This window comes from Hordeum vulgare, chromosome 5H (genome assembly GCF_904849725.1).
Source record: "Hordeum vulgare subsp. vulgare chromosome 5H, MorexV3_pseudomolecules_assembly, whole genome shotgun sequence".
Lineage (NCBI taxonomy): Eukaryota > Viridiplantae > Streptophyta > Magnoliopsida > Poales > Poaceae > Hordeum > Hordeum vulgare.
In genome coordinates this window covers 4,461,171-4,477,642 of record NC_058522.1, presented here as the reverse complement: position 1 = coordinate 4,477,642, position 16,472 = coordinate 4,461,171, and the positions used below count along the sequence as shown (strand labels likewise).

At 45.7% G+C, this 16,472-nt stretch overlaps 1 protein-coding gene across 2 annotated transcripts; it reads right to left on the bottom strand.

Moving 5' to 3' along the window:
* Positions 1–8,771: 8,771 nt before the first annotated feature.
* On the bottom strand, positions 8,772–12,390 carry LOC123395311 (uncharacterized protein At1g76660-like). 2 transcript variants are annotated; one of them, XM_045090295.1, is made up of 3 exons: positions 12,019–12,390; positions 9,658–10,891; positions 8,772–9,448 (listed from the first exon to the last, which is right to left on the bottom strand). In XM_045090295.1, exons 1-3 carry the CDS (start codon positions 12,091–12,093, stop codon positions 9,216–9,218), a joined length of 1,542 nt encoding a protein of 513 aa, XP_044946230.1. In that variant the 5' UTR covers positions 12,094–12,390; the 3' UTR covers positions 8,772–9,215. The 2 variants fall into 2 exon arrangements, with proteins under 2 accessions (XP_044946230.1, XP_044946231.1); XM_045090296.1 differs by having other exon boundaries at positions 9,658–10,888; positions 12,019–12,331.
* Positions 12,391–16,472: the final 4,082 nt, after the last annotated feature.

Genomic DNA, 16,472 nt, shown 5'->3' with positions numbered 1-16,472 from the left:
AGCGGGGTCTGGATACCCATGGTGGCTCCCACTAGCTCCACGATGATCTCATCGGATGAACGACGATGTCAAGGATTCAATCAATCCCGTATACGATTCCCTTTGTCTGTCGGTATAGAACTTGCCCGAGATTCGATCGTCGGTATACCTATACCTTGTTCAATCTCGTTACCGGAAAGTCTCTTTACTCATTCTGTAGCACGTCATCGTGTGACCAACTCTTTAGTCACATTGAGCTCATGATGATGTTCTACCGAGTGGGCCCAGAGATACCTCTCCGTCACACGGAGTGACAAATCCCGATCTCGATTCGTGCCAACCCAACAGACACTTTCGGAGGTACCCGTAGTGCACCTTTTTAGCCACCCAGTTACGTTGTGACGTTTGATACACCCAAAGCACTCCTACGGTATCCGGGAGTTGCACAATCTCACGGTCGAAGGAAAAGATACTTGACATTAGAAAAGCATTAGCATACGAACAATACGATCTAGTGCTAGGCTTAGGATTGGGTCTTGTCCATCACATCATTCTCCCAATGATGTGATCCCGTTATCAACGACATCTAATGCCCATGATCAGGAAACCATGATCATCTATTGACTAACGAGCTAGCCAACTAGAGGCTTGCTAGGGACACATTATGATCTATTCATTCACACATGTATTACTGTTTCCTGTTAATACAATTATAGCATGAACGATAGACGATTATCATGAACAAGGAAATATGATAATAACCATTTTATTATTGCCTCTAGGGCATATTTCCAACAAAGCGGAGTACATGGCTGCCTCGGAGGTAGCTAAGGAGGGTGTCTGGATGAAGTAGTTCATGATGGATCTTGGAGTTGTCCCGAGCGCACTAAATCCAATAACTCTATTCTGTGACAACACTGGTGTCATTGCTTTAGAAAAGGAACCACGGTTTCACAAGAAGACCACACACATCCAACGACGCTTCAACCTTATCTGTGACTACGTCGAAGGAGAGGACGTAAATATTTGCAAAGTGCACACGAATCTGAATGTGGCAGATCCGCTGACTGAACCTCTTTCACGGGCAAAACATGATCAGCACCAAAACTGTATTGGTGTTAGATTTATTATAATGTAGATCGCATGGCGATGTGAGGACTAGATTATTGACTCTAATGCAAGTGGGAGACTATTGGAAATATGCCCTAGAGGCAATGATAAATAGTTATTATTATATTTCCTGTTTCAAGATAATCGTTTATTCTCCATGCTATTATTGTATTGAATGAAAACAAAGATACATGTATGGATACATAGACAAAGCAATGTCCCTAGCAAGCCTCTAGTTGGCTAGCCAGTTGATCAAAGATGGTTTAGGTTTTCTGACCATATGCAAGTGTTGTCACTTGATAACTGGATCACATCATTAGGAGAATCATTTGATGGACTAGACCCAAATTATGAACGTAGCATGTGATCATGTCATTTCGTTGCTATTGTTTTCTGCTGTCAAGTATTCATTCCTATGACCATGAGCTCATATAACTCACTGACACCGGAGGAATACCTTGTGTGTATCAAACATCACAACATAACTGAGTGACTATAAAGGTGCTCTACAGGTATCTCCAAAGATGTCCGTTGATTTAGTATGGATCAAGACTGGGATTTGTCACTCCGTGTGACGGAGAGGTATCTCGGGGCCCACTCAGTAATACAACATCACACACAAGCCTTGCAAGCAATGTGGCTCAAGTGTGAGTCACGGGATCTTGTATTACGGAACGAGTAAGAGACTTGCCGGTAACGAGATTGAAATAGGTATACGGATACCTACGATCGAATCTCGGGCAAGTAATGTACCGAAGGACAAATGGAATGACATACAGGATTATATGAATCCCTGGCACAGAGGTTCAACCGATAAGATCTTCATAGAATATGTAGGATCCAATACGGACATCCAGGTCCCGCTATTGGATATTTACCGGGGAGTGTCTCGGGTCATATCTACATAGTTCTCGAACCCGCAGGGTCTGCACACTTAAGGTTCGATGATGTTTTAGTATAGTTGAGTTATATGTGTCATTACCGAAGGTTGTTCGGAGTCTCGGATGAGATCCTGGACGTCGCGAGGGTTTCCGGAATGCTCCAGAAATGAATATTGATATATACGATGGTTTCATTTGGTTACCGGAAGGTTTTCGGGCATTACCGGCATTGTACCGGGAGTGACGAATGGGTTCCGGAAGTTCACCGGGAGGGGGGCACCCACCCGGGAGTAATCCCAATGGCCTTATGGGTGGCGCACCAGCCCTTAGTGGGCTGGTGGGACAGCCCAAGAGGGCCTTGGCACCAAAGGAAAGAAAACCAAAGATAAAAAAAAGAGGTTGGTGGGAAGGAAGAGGAGGACTCCTCCTTCCCAAACCGAATTGGAGTAGGAGTCCTCCTCTCCTCCTTGTCCAGCGCACCTTGAGGGCATTGAGACTCAAGGAAAATCCCCTCCCCTCCTCCTATATATAGTGGTGGTTTTAGGGCTTTTGAGACAAAACTTTGCCACGTGCTGCTCGACCCTATACCACATAGTTTTTCCTCTAGATCGGATTTCTGCGGAGCTCGGGCTGGGCCCTGCAGGAGTAGATCATCACCACCACCGGAGCGCCGTCATGCTGCCGGAGAACTCATCTACTTCTCCGTCTTGCTTGCTGGATCAAGAAGGCCGAGATCGTCATCAAGCTATACGTGTGCTGAACGTGGAGGTGTCGTTCGTTCGGCGCTAGATCGGAACAGGTCGTGGGACGGATCGTGGGACGACGGTGATTTGAATCATGAAGTTGTACCACTACATCAACCGCGTTTCTTAACGCTTCCCGCTTAGCGATCTACAAGGGTACGTAGATCTGAATAACCTCTCGTAGATGAGCATCACCATGATAGGTCTTCGTGTGCGTCGGAAATTTTTTGTTTCCCATGCAACGTTCCCCAACAATTAGGCAGTTGAAGCACTGGTTGACTACTAGTTTTGGGCTGGATCCTGAAGTCTGTTCCATCATTATTCATGCATTGTGGACCAAATCCTGTAAAAATGTCAAGTGGGAGTTGATGCCAATAGATAGGAGCCAGCATTGGTTGTCCCTGTTAAGTCGTTCCAGAGACCGAAGAATCCACCCATATGTCCTAGTGCAACCAGTGGCGAAGGAGGAGAATTCCGTACAAGTCAATGTGGGGTATGAACCAGGACAGGGCAGTCATGTATCCGGGTCATAGCCACCGGATGTGGATGCTAGCCAAGCCGAGGAAGAGTCAAATTATGTGCCACACAATGAGACTGGGCAGAGTATTCAGTCGATACTATTAGCTAGCTCTGGTGTTGCTTATGGGGATGAGGAAGGCGATGCAATGCAGAGGGTGATGGAGGAAGAGAACAAGGATGGGTTTGTGGAGGATCTGGATTCTGAAAATTCCGAGGATGAAGTGGATGTACCGATTCCTTCCGTATGGGATAAGGACATGCCTGATGGCATTACTATCAACGATGTCCATGAGACTCCATGGCAATATAATCTGAACCAAGTCCAGATCAGGGCTATGTTTGACAGAAAGAAAAAATTGAAGTATGCGGTGATAAGGTGGGCTATGTCTACACAGAGGGTTTTCCGGACACACATATGGACTCCAACAAAATGTACCGTGAATTGTGTTGAAACAGGTTGTCCTGCGAAGGCGCACGGGCACGTGCCGAAGTATAACATCCACTCGGTTGTCACCAATGTGGTCCCACATAATTGTGTGAGGAAAAATCTATTGGTTTGTCATCCAAACCTGAGTTCAACTCTCATAGCGCAACTCATGTATATTGAGATAGTTGAGAAGAAAGATATGGAATAAAAACATATCCAGAAAGCAGTGAAGGTCTGATGGAAATATGACATTCCATATGGGAAGGCTTGGAGGGCTAAGCAGAAGTCTATGAAGGAAAGGTTTGGGACGTTCTTCGACTCATATGATAATGTTGTCCGTCTCCTTTACATACTGAAGGAGAGGAATCCCGGCACTTATGTTAACATACAACACACGAGGTTTGAGATTATACCAGATTACAAGGTGTTGAAATGAGTATTCTTCTCTTGCGGTTTGTGCATTGAAGCTTTCCGGCATTGTCCTCCTATGATGTTTGTGGATGGTACATTCCTGACTGGTCAGTACAAAGGGCAAATCCTTACTGCTATTGGTGTGGACGGCAACAACCAAATCATCCCACTAGCCATGGCATTTGTGGAGGGCGAGAACTTTCTGAGCTGGGTATGGTTCTTCCGGCAAGTTAAAATTGCAATCCTGAAGGACCGACCAAACGTGTGTGTCATTCATGACAGACATCCTGGTATATTAAAGGTCGTGAAGACACTAAGTAATCCAACAGCTGACGAGGCAACACCTTGGAAGGACTTATAAAGTCGGTGGTGCATGCGCCATCTGCGTGCAAATTTTTTCTCACAGTTCAAGAACAGACGGTTGATGAACTTGTTCAAAAAGTTATGCAAGCAGAACCAACAACACAAATACGAATTTATTTGGTCAAAACTAGATGACTTCACTAAGAAGCAGGTCCTTGCTAGGGAGAAAATGGAAAAAAGACCAGGCTAAATTAACAGCACTCATCGCGGAGCTAGAGGAGCCAGTAGGTCTTTGTGACTTGCCAGCAATTGACCCTCCTAATACGAAGAGAAAGAAGGGCAGGTCAATAAAGATTTTTTCTGAGTGGATAGAGAAAGAGCCTCCTGTGAATTGGTCTTTGCTGCATGACACCCATGGAGCCAGGTATGGCCACATGACAACCAATCTTGCAGAGGTGTATAACTTTGTACTCATAGGGAATAGAGCATTGTCACTGACAGCTATTGTGGAGGGTGTATTCTAGGGGACTTTGAGATATTTTAGAGAAATGCACGAGTTAGTAAAGAAGCATATTGCAGTTAATCAGAACACACCTTATTGTACTCTTGTCATGGAGTACATGGATCAGAAGATAAAGAAAGCAAAAAAGTACACTGTCATGCTCATAGGTAATCAGGAAAGGAGGTATGAGGTTCGGCTTCCTACTGATGGTTTTGGTTATGCAAATGAAGTGAAGACGCGTGAGGTTAAAATTGGAACGGCATTTTATCCAACTTGCGAGTGTACATGCAACAAACCGCAGTTGTTGCACCTGCCTTGCTCACATGTGTTGGCCGCCTGTGGTCAGATTGAGTTAGACAGTATCTCCTTCGTGTCTCCGTACTATTCAAAAGAGGCAGTACTCAATGCCTGGACAGGTGAGATGCAGGGTTTAGAGTCGTCGGCAATTTCAACAAGGTTATTGATGGTGAGAGAGTATACATCCCGGATCCTGGACTTCGACAAACTAGCAGGGGCAGACGTAAGGTAAAGCGCATCCGAGCTGGTGGAGCAACCAAACAATGTTTGCTCTGCGTGGCTTATGGACATAAGATGAAATATTGCCCCGACCTGAACAAAGACGGTGCTTCCACATCGACGAGAGCTTCCACATCGACGGCTACGACAGCAGTAGCAAGAGGTGGTCGTGGCAGTCGTGGTGGACGTGGCAGTCGAGGCCGAAGGGGTGGACGAGGAATAAATAACTCAGAAGCTACATAATGTATCGGCCTACGGTTTAATTTGTAATATGTGTGCACTATGTTTTAATGTGTACTATGTCGGACTATGTTGCACTATGTTTTAATTTGTAATATGTCTGCACTATTGTTTAAATTTGTAATATGTGTGCACTATGTCTGCATGAACTTAGTTAAAAAACATAATTACTGATATTACTGGATAATTTTGCTGGATAATTTCTGATACTACTGGATAATTCTGTTGCATAATTCAATACAAATTCTAGTACTGGATAGTTCAACTACTGAATAGTTCTACTACTGGATAGTTCTGCTGAATAATTCAATACAAATTCTAGTACTGGATAGTTCAATACAAATTCAACCATTACATACTTAAAATTCATCACAGATCTCCTTCAACTTCTTCACCTTGTCCTTATAGCCATGGTTTTGTTTCACCATCCTCCTCTTTCCTCCAACTATTTTGAAATTTTATTCACCCAGCTTCAGATTATCTCTGATTATGTCCTCGTTTTCTTTGTCATGCATGCTCCATAATTGACCTATACAAAACTGCATAGCAACTGACCACTCAGGGTCTATCCACTCCAGATAGCAGCAATTTTCTTGTGCCTAAAATTCAAAATAATTTTAGTGATTAACATACATGAAATTGAGTGGAGCAGAAAACTAACTAAGATTAACTAAATACAGTGCAACATACCTTATCCTTTGCACAAGTAAGAAAACGACATCCAGTAGATTGAAGTGCAACTTGCCTGAGGCAAGGCTCTAGATGCATGCAGCGAGAAGATAGTTCATGAGCAATGCCACTCCATTCATAGCATGGGATAGTCCTAGGAAGCTAAAAACAAAAGACACCGAACTGTTATGAAATCCCGAAATGAAGAACGGTAAACCTACCCGTAAATGCTGGAACCCTGAAATTAACGTACCTGGCTAGTCACACTATCGTCATCCCAAGAAGAGCTTGATCCCTCGCTCCAAGAAACCATGGCAGATTAATTGGTAGAACTAAATCTACCGGAGAACCTAAATATAAATAAACAAGTTAACTAGCAGATTTAAATATATCTACATTAAGAACCTAAAAATATTTAAACAACTTAGCTATATCTACCGGAGAACCTAAAATATATTTACCGGACAGACTTAAATATATCTATCAGAGAACCTAAAATACATTTAAACTAATTAATTGACAGACCTAAAATATATCCAAATCTACCGGACAACCTAAAAATACTTAAACTACTTAACTGAGTCACCTAAATATATCCAAATCTATCGGAGCATACGGGAACGAATGTTGAATTTATCCTTGAAGCGTGCAAAGAAACGACGAACACTGAACGACGACCACCACCTTTACCCACACCTCCACCTCCAAAATGAGACCGTAGGCCGGTGGAAATGGGTAGGATGTGTTGATTCAGCGGATTGAATAGGAAAATGGACGGATGATGTAGGAGATCGGAGGGGGGCACAATGGGGGCGAGAGAGGGAAGAGAAACCAGAGAAACCAGGAAATAAGGAGGAAGAAGGGGTCGGCACGGGCTATCCAGGGGCTCTTCGGCCTCCTGGAGGCCGACGGGCCCTCTTCGGCCACCTGTAGGCCGACGGGTGGCACTTCGGCCACCTGTAGGCCGACAGGTCCCCCATCGGCCACCCATAGGCTGACGGGGTGCTACTTTTGGCATTTTTAAAAACGTATACATTCTTTTCAAATTTATTACAAATTTCGTATTAGTTTTGAAAAAAAAAACGGGTACCTACTACCTTTCTTCGACGTCGGTAAGGGCATCACCGTTGTTGTTGGCCATTATAACAATCCTACTAATGGATAGAACATGCCACCCCAAAATTAAATCCCTTATAGGTTAAAATTCTCCTCAATCCCCTCCAATCCTCTTGAAGAGAGGTTTAACCGAACAAGGCCTTATCAATTCCCTTCAAATGCTAGCCTCCACGTGTCTGGCATATGCGGCTGCAGTGGCCTCCGGGGGAAACTCCGCCACGGTTGGCTATGGCAAAGAAGACGTTTATAGCTTGCTGAATGCACTGTCCAGTGTTTCTGAAGGCATGCTTCATCCTGACATCTCCATGGCACTTGCCAGCCAAGGTGGCGGGGAGACGACAATGGAGCCCCTGTCCCTCTGGTTCCAGATTTGTTCGTGCTGTGAGCAATGAGCATCGATGCAATTTGTTTGCATTCTTTTTTCCTTGAGTTGATTTTTTATGTGTTTGTGCTAACATGAATAATGCTAGACCTACAAAGACTTACAAAGGTTACTTAACCTTCCAAACTAATTCTCTTTCTCCCCCCTGATTTTCAGTGGCGGTGAGGCCCTTCATCTCTCTATTACCAATCACGATCACCCATATCAGTTTGTATGTAAAAAAATTATGTAAACCTTTGTAGATGTAGCATTACTCATTTTCTGAAACCTGAGTGTTAAAGTAACTGGTCACTGGTCAGGCGGAGTCTCTTCACAATGGAAGCAATTGCCTTGCAAATGCAGTGAAAACTTTCTCCAAAAAAAAATGCAGTGAAGAGAGAAGGGAGGAATGTCTGGTCACTGGTCAGGCGGAGTCTCTTCACAATGGAAGCCGAGATGACAATGGAAGTATATCGTCCACAAAGTGTCATGGTAGCGACGATCCTTATCGTTCGGTGCTGAGAAATAACAGGGGAGGAGCAGGAGGTTTCAAGGGGAGAGGATGCAGGGTATATTTTGTATCTCTCTCTGCCTAACCTAACCAAAAAAGCCTAAATGATCTATGGGACGCTGCATAGATTCTTCAGAATGTGAAAACAGATGCATATATAACTACAGCCAAGTGCAGGTTGCAACTCTAATACAATCCCAATCACCATGAACTGTACAAGGAGCAACCTGTTGGTGTTGATGCATACAACAGAACTCTTCCTGGAAGCAAGCAGAAGCACACTACAGATTCAAACCATGCATTAATTTCAATAAATTTGCCACAACTGGGAGATCTAGCAGGCACACAAGGCAGTAGACAAAAAGAACTTTTACCAACATTGTCATTGCTGCTGCTGCTGTGAACAATGTTACTGAAGATCAAGGTCAGTTGGTTGCAGCAAATCACGCAAAGATGAGAGTATTCAGCGGGCGGATGAGGACAGGAGCAACACCCTTTCATTTCATTGTGCAGGCCGGCTAATGGTTACAGAGTCTCCATAAAACAGAAGAGGAACATGGCAATCTGAAACTGAATACAAGCTGCTGGGTGGTCATCACATATATATCTGGGCTAGCAGTAGGAAGGATCCCCAGACATATGTGTAGTACATAGATACAGGCTCTTCGACTACGACAGATTACTTACTTCTAACACCTCCAAGCGATCGACAACGCATACATTAGCTAAGGGAGGAAGCTCTTCACCAACTTACCCTGCATACATTAGCTAGCGCGTCGTCCATTAATGTGTTTGCCTTGACATATATGTGTGTAGCACATACAGAGGAGGCTACTCGCTCTTCGACTATAGATCACTTCTAACACCTCCAATCAATCAGCAAACAAACACTAGGCGGCCAAGGGAGGAAACTCTTCGACTTATCAGTTACTGTAGGTTTCTTGACAGCGTGCTGCGCCACGACAGGACGCTGTTGGCTTCTCTCAGGCTCCTCGCCCTTCTGAACTCGACCTCAGCGTCCGAGCACGCCTGCTGCCCACCCGGGGATTTCTTCCTCACCTCTATGGGCTTCAGAGATATCTCATCCCGCGTCATCCTGAACGGATGGCAGTCTTTCGCAGCCGACGCGTCGTCCTCGGACAGATACCCCCCTTTTGTTCCTGCAGTAAGACAGCAACGGAGCACGGTTAGTAAGATTGCAGAAACATTCGAGTTCAGGTTATGGAGCCTGTGCTAAGTATAGTTCAAGTTACTGGATAATTATACATTGTTCTGAGTGAAGAAACCCAGTAAATATTGATGATTCTGGTGCACAAAGATCAGTACTATAACAGAGTGAATGGTTGGGGTGGGATGTCAGGACATTCACCTTTGAATATATCAAGGTGCACTGCCTTATGTGGAAGCTGGTCTGCTGGCTTCTTTGAGGGGCTTGACATCATCTCTTTTGCATTCGAAAGTGATCTACCCATCTTACTCACATGATTAGGCAGAGGATCATTGAACAGGCACACCTCCTCTGTGTTATTAGCAGGGGCACTGTTACCAAATGGGGATATGCTGAATCCATCATCGAGCGCGGCATCCGGTGCTTCTGCGTAACGCTGAGTGCTCGTAACCATCTCATCTGCACTGAACCCAAACGATGCCCTGTATGCTTCGACCTCATCAACATCTTGTTGCTTGTCCCTCGAGACGCTGAGCCTGCCACCATTGTAAGCCTGGTCCAGGTAGAACTGAGCAGACGCCGCCGGGCGGAAGAAGTTGCTGTCTAGCAGGGAGTTTCTTGTGGCAGCTGAATCAAGCCCGAAGATGTTTGACGGCGATGTCCTGGAATACGGAGTGTCACAGGCAGACCTGGAATGCTTCCAGTGTGCAGTAGGGACCTCTTGCTCGGGTATGGGTGAAGCGATTGAATATGGCGTGTCACAGGCAGACCTAGACGTTTTCCAGTGAGCAGCAGTAGGAACATTTTGCTCAGGGATAGGCGAGGAAAGGCCGGTCCTCGGAGTTACAGAGGCAGGCGAAATGAGGCTGCTAGAAGGGCTCCCTGGCTGGTAAAGTGGGTAAGGCCCCTGGAGCCCTGAACCACCAGAGTAGTAATGCATGTTGTGGTCTTTGCCTGCAGTTTTAAGACCCATAGACGACGAGAGGAACCGGGCATACGGGACGTCCGGAGAGGACGGAGTGGTCGCATGAGCTAGCTCAGGAGGAGGGGTCAGTGGTGCTGTGGATGGCTCGGTTGTGTAGGTCGAAAAGGCTGCCGGCGGCGAGACGAGCTGAGGCTCATTGGCATATGGTCCGACGGCAAACATGTTAGATGTTGGGCCACCAGGAGAATTTGCAGAGATTGATAGGAAGCAGTTAGGTGACTGGGCAGTCGACGGAAGTGCAGAGTTGGAGAAGGACGCCGGCGATGACGGTGGCGCGAGGAGGGACAGATTCATGGCCCCATTTTGGTTGGCGTTGCCACCAGACTGAGCATTTCCACGGTTAGTCGATGTGTTCCCGTCGGGCATACGTGCTGCAGGAACTATACGCTTTCCACCCTTCTGCGACCCGAAGCATGACAAGCCAGAGAAACAGCCAACCCATATACTCTGCTGTTAAGAACAGTGAAACATGTATTAGTAGTGCAAGTAAATGGATTTTGATTAAACAAAATGAAAACCGCCCTGCTAATTATTGACAGGTAAAGAAAGATACACAAAATTGACTGCGCAGAAGAACAAAGAACTAGTTTGGAGTTGAAAAGAAGGACGGTGTAATGTACTAGCTCAGCCAACAATGAAATTGCACATGACAACTGAACTCTGTACATAAAGGGAACTTTATTCCGTCATTGTTAACCATGCAAAGGAAAATTGGACCGAAATTCATAAGCACAACAAAATGATGCCGCATTCGCACATAAAACATGTATAGATTGTGCTCAGTCATCGCAGCATGCACAATCTTCCAAGAATCTGAAATAAATGCAAAAGGATCCTAGCATAGTACGTACTTGAGAGTCTGTGCTTACTTTGCCCCTAGCCTCAACCCTCAGAGAAAATGCGAATACAAGGCCAAATCCACCAGTCAGATATATACTTATAAACTTACAACATCCATGAAGGAATGGGGGAGAAACATGCTCCAGATGATGCTGTGGCATTGCAAAATTACTGACTGAGGGACTGCAAAATGCGTGCATTTCAACTAGTTTAGAGTTCAAAAGGACAATGCACTAGCTTTGTCCACGGTGAAACCGCCCATGACTAATTGACCTCTGTACAGAAACAAAACTGCATTGCTTCCACAAAATGTGAATGTAAGGAAGGAAAAAAAAGATGAGTTAGTTATGTACTTATATGTCCACAATATCCATGGAGGAACGGGAGAGACACACACTCCAAACGATGCTGCCTTTGCTAAACCAGTGGCTGGTGGAGTACAAAATGCATGCAAGTCAACACGGACTGACAGCAAAGTTACTGTCAGTTGAGTTCAGCAGCTTATTATGCTTGTGCATGCATAAATTACTGTCAGTTCGGTACAAAGGAAAGCACAATTAAAGGCGCACCAGCTTGCATCAGCTAGTGACCAGTACGGTTGGTACGCAGCGGACCGGATGAGCTCATCTAGTCCTGGCGAAATTTCGGCAGGTACCCTGTACGCATCAGCCTCTAAAGCAAGCGAGCCACTGCGCACGCAAGAAAATCGCATCACACGCAAGCGTGCGCGCATATACCTTGTCCTGCTGCGGCTGCTGCTGCTGCTGGGATCTGCTGCCGCCACCGCCAGTGCTGCTCCCCGGCGCCGCCATTCCTTTTTTTTTTTGTCGGAAGAGCGCGTCGAAGCCCAATGCCGCGCCGCAGCTAGCCTCCGCGCGGGCCGCCTCGGCTCGGACGGACAGATCGAGCTCCGCCGGCCGCTGCCGCCGCCTCCCGGGCCCGATCTCCGGCCGCCAGATTCGGGGGGTGGAAACGGCGGATTCGGGGACGGGGACGGGTTTGGGGAGGGGGGAGATCGAATCTGGTGCGGGATCTCGCAATGGGGTGGGGGATTCGAGAGTTTAGGGGGGGATTTGGGGGGGCAAAAGTTGGTTCTTGCGATGGGGGGAAGCTTGGGGAGGAGGCGTGCGGGAGGGAGGGAGTGAGTGAGTGAGTGAGTGTGGGGAGAGAGAGAACGGGAAAGGAGAAGATGGGGGGAGTGAGAAGCGGGGCCCGCTTGGCTGGCTAATCATCTTCCAATTGTTGTGCTTGATGGTTTCCCGTTTCCTTTCAAGCACCAAAAATTGATGTGAATGGAATTTCTCAAGGAAACAACTTATTCATCTGTAGTGGAACAATTTATTCATCCTGATTTCGGAGGGAAACTAGTTTGTTTATCTAGCTTTCTTGCGTACGGAAGATTCATCCCTTTCTCGTCTCCTCCCCTCGTTGTTGTTGGATGAAGCCGATGGTCGGTGGCAGCGAGGCTCCTTGCGAGGGGGGTGATGTCGTGGCCATGGATGGCGGAGCGTGGCTGAATAGTGACTCGTCGGTGTACGAATGCCGATGCGGGGATGGCAGAGCATGGTGGTGACGTCGCAACCCCCCACCCCCTCTCCTAGTAGGGTAGGGTTTGCGGAGGTGGGTTGTGACTGGTTGTCATGGATCTGGTGTCTAGGCTCGTGGTAGAGGCAACGCACCGATGTGATATGGTTGCGGGAAAGACGAATATTTGTGAATGGGAAGTGGGGCCCTTGCTATATGTTTTTTCCCATTCAAGCATCAAAAAATGCTTGTGAATAAGAACTGATCAGGAGTTAGCAACATAATGTCAACCCAATTACCAGTGAAAAATATTAGTTTGTTTATTTAGCTTCATTGTGATAATGTGTGACGGGGCCCTGTAATAGGGTAGCTAATATGAGGGAACCCGGGCTCGTCAACGACAAGGGGCATGCTTGGCCCAAGGTAGGAAGGAAGCCCTAGGAGGCGATTACGACCTCGTTGCCCTCCAGAACTAAAGGACGGCGACGCCTCGGATCGCTTCTGCCACCGTGTAAGCCCTAGACCTTTACTGCCTATATAAAGGGAGGCCTAGGTCCTCATTCGCATCTATCACGAGATATGCAAACTCTCGGTAGCAATCTCATTCATCATTGTAACCCCTCGCAGGAGGTATTCCTTCATCATGACTACTGAAAACCAGCAGGATGTGGGGTATTTTCTACGATGGGCCGAAGCTAGGTAAACCCCTCATACGACCTCTGGTCCATGGCTTTCACCTGTGCTTGGACCTCTACCGAGGGATCACACGGTATTTTCTCATCATTAGTTGGCGCGCCAGGCATGGGCGGCGCTGGTAATAGACCGATCTTTGGTCGGATCTTTTTGCGTCTGGCGGCCTCCTCTCGGGAGATAGCCTAACCTTGGCTTCCTCACATTCATCGTTGACGGCGCAAGCCGGGTCAACATCAACCCACCTGTTCGCCCCCTCACCGCATGACCCCCTAAAGGACCCCATGGCGGCTACGTCGGTCAGGCAGGTGTGCACCGGCTTTGGGCCGGCGAGGGCCACAAGCCACCTCGGTCTCACACACCTGGAGAGGCATGCACCAACTATCTAGTTGGTCACGATGGTTGATACATCTCCAACGTATCTATAATTTTTTATTGTTTCATGTTACTCAACACCTGACGTTGGTATTATTTTATCAATCGTGTATGCTTTATATGTCATTTTATATCATTTTTGTAACTACCTAAGAGATTCACCCCCACTATATTATTTATCTTAAAATGCAACATATCCACATCATCAGGTAGGTCCACCATGTAAAAAACTCTTTCTCACTAACTCTTCATGCACATGCTCCCACTAACTCTTCATGCATATGCAACCTATCACAAATAACCATTAACTTTTTTGTACCCTCTCAAGCAAGTACGTCATTCTAGGTTTCTTTCGATATCTATATATGTCTTGACATCATACGATCCACTCCAAATGTCCAACAAGTATTCCGGTAGGAAGCATGACTTACTCAACACTGTGCCTTATAATTACAACCAACTTTTTTATATAGAAAATCATATTATGAGTTAACTCGCATTTTTTTTCTATGCGACCAATTCTTTTATGAATGCACATCTTAGTTGTTATCATTGCTTTAGGTTTAGCCAAAGGAGGAGATGTCTCCATTGTCTCTACTACGTTGTTTTCATCACATATCACCTCACCGTTATATTTCCAAGGTAATGAATTAACAAAACAAAAATCATACTCATTTTTGGATTTTTCGTAAGAAAAATATGTTTACTCTAAACAATATTTATTTCCAAAAATTATTGTAAAATTGTACTATGTTTTTTCTCATGTTTTAAAACATCAAATTATTTGTTATCGGTCCCCGCAGCAACGCGCTGGTTTCATCTAGTTAGCTCAGTGTCCAGTGCGAGTTGTTGTTTCTGTGTGTTTTTAGTTTTTTTTACAGAAAATCGGTACCAAATGGAGTCCAAAAGTGAAGAAATTTTGTGTTGATTTTTTCTGGACCAAAAGAAGACTTGGGAGCTTTAGAAGGAGACCAGACGCCGCACGAAGCCACGACAAGGCCGGAGGGCGCGCCTAGGGGGTAGGGTGCGCCCCTGACATTTGTGGCGCCCCTATGGGTACCCCACACCACTTTTTCATCCTATAAATTTCTAAATATCCTAAATATCCTAAGGAGAGCCCCGAAACAGATTTTGCGTTGTCATAAGTCTCTGTTCTTCCGTGATCCCATCTGGAGGCCTTCGTTGGTACTCTACCGGAGGGGGAATCAATCATGAAGATCATCTTCATCAACCTTGATGCTTCTCACATGATGTGTTAGTAGTTCCTATAGGACCTACATGTCCATAGTAGTAGCTAGGTCTCTCTCTCTCTCTCTCTCTCTGGGTCTTCAATACAATGATCTGTTGTGAGACCTATTCGATGTAATCTTTGTGATGTGTTTGTTGGGATTCGATGAATTGTGAGTTTATGTGCAGGTTATTCATTGAAAGTAATTGAACTAATTTGAAATTTATTATCTGTCATTTCATATAGCTATGTATGATGTCTGGTCTATAAGTTTGCTTTGGAAAAATAGATAAGTAGATCATCACAGGGAGTAATGCATAGTAGTAGGTTCAATCTTGCTGCGTCCCCACTCTATGATAGGAGGAGTAGCAAGGCACACATTTGTATTGTTGCTACTAATGATAAAACGATGAGGTCGGAACATATTATTTGGTCTTACTTTGTCTATATTATGTCATCTTGCCTAAGATGTTATTCTGTTCGTATGAACTTAATTACCATAGATGCACATAGAAGTCAGTCGATTGGTGGAGTAATAGTAGTAGATGTAGGCAGGAGTCGGTCTATTTGCCACGGTCATTATGCCTATATATAGATCATGTCATGAATAGGCATGGTAAGCTTGTGTCGACCGGGACAAGAAACTTGAGTGGCTAGTCGGTACACCTCGGCATCATCATCTTCAAAGAGACTCCTCGGCCACCACTTGTATCGCTTCTTTGGCGGGGCATTAGAAAAGGGCGGAGGCCCTCGTCGCACATGAATCTCTAGTGGTACGGTGATATAAAACAACTCCGCGGATCACATTTTGGTGCCCTCTTCAGGAGTGCTAGGGAAATAATCCATCCTGACAATCCTGCACACCTCACACCACCAACTTTAAAGATAGTGACATCATAGGAGCGGGGATTAAACAAAAAATATCCTTCACATCCTAAAATGGAGTATATAGCAAAAAAAACTACCACATTACAGGCATTGACCACAGAAAACTATCACTTATTTTAATCTTTCAAAAAACTACCATAAAAGTGGTACGCTATTTCAAAAAAGCCAAGTGACTGAATGGTTACATTTTAGGTGCGCTTATGACATGTAGGACATGTCCGTCAAGGTTCTGTCGGCCAGGGGCTGACGGTGTGTGTGCGGACGGTCGTTAGGTCGACCCGTTCCAACCGTGGTCAAGGCGACTGACCCGACTCACTCTCTCTCGCTCACACTCACTCTCACTCTCTCTCCGTCGCTCTTTTCTCCCCTGCCCCAAGCTCGCCATCGCCGCCGACCACCTCTCTTCCTCGTCGCCGGCAAGGATGCCTTCTTGGAATGATGGGGATGAGAGCTTCAACAACAACAACATGGGTGGCAACCCGATGG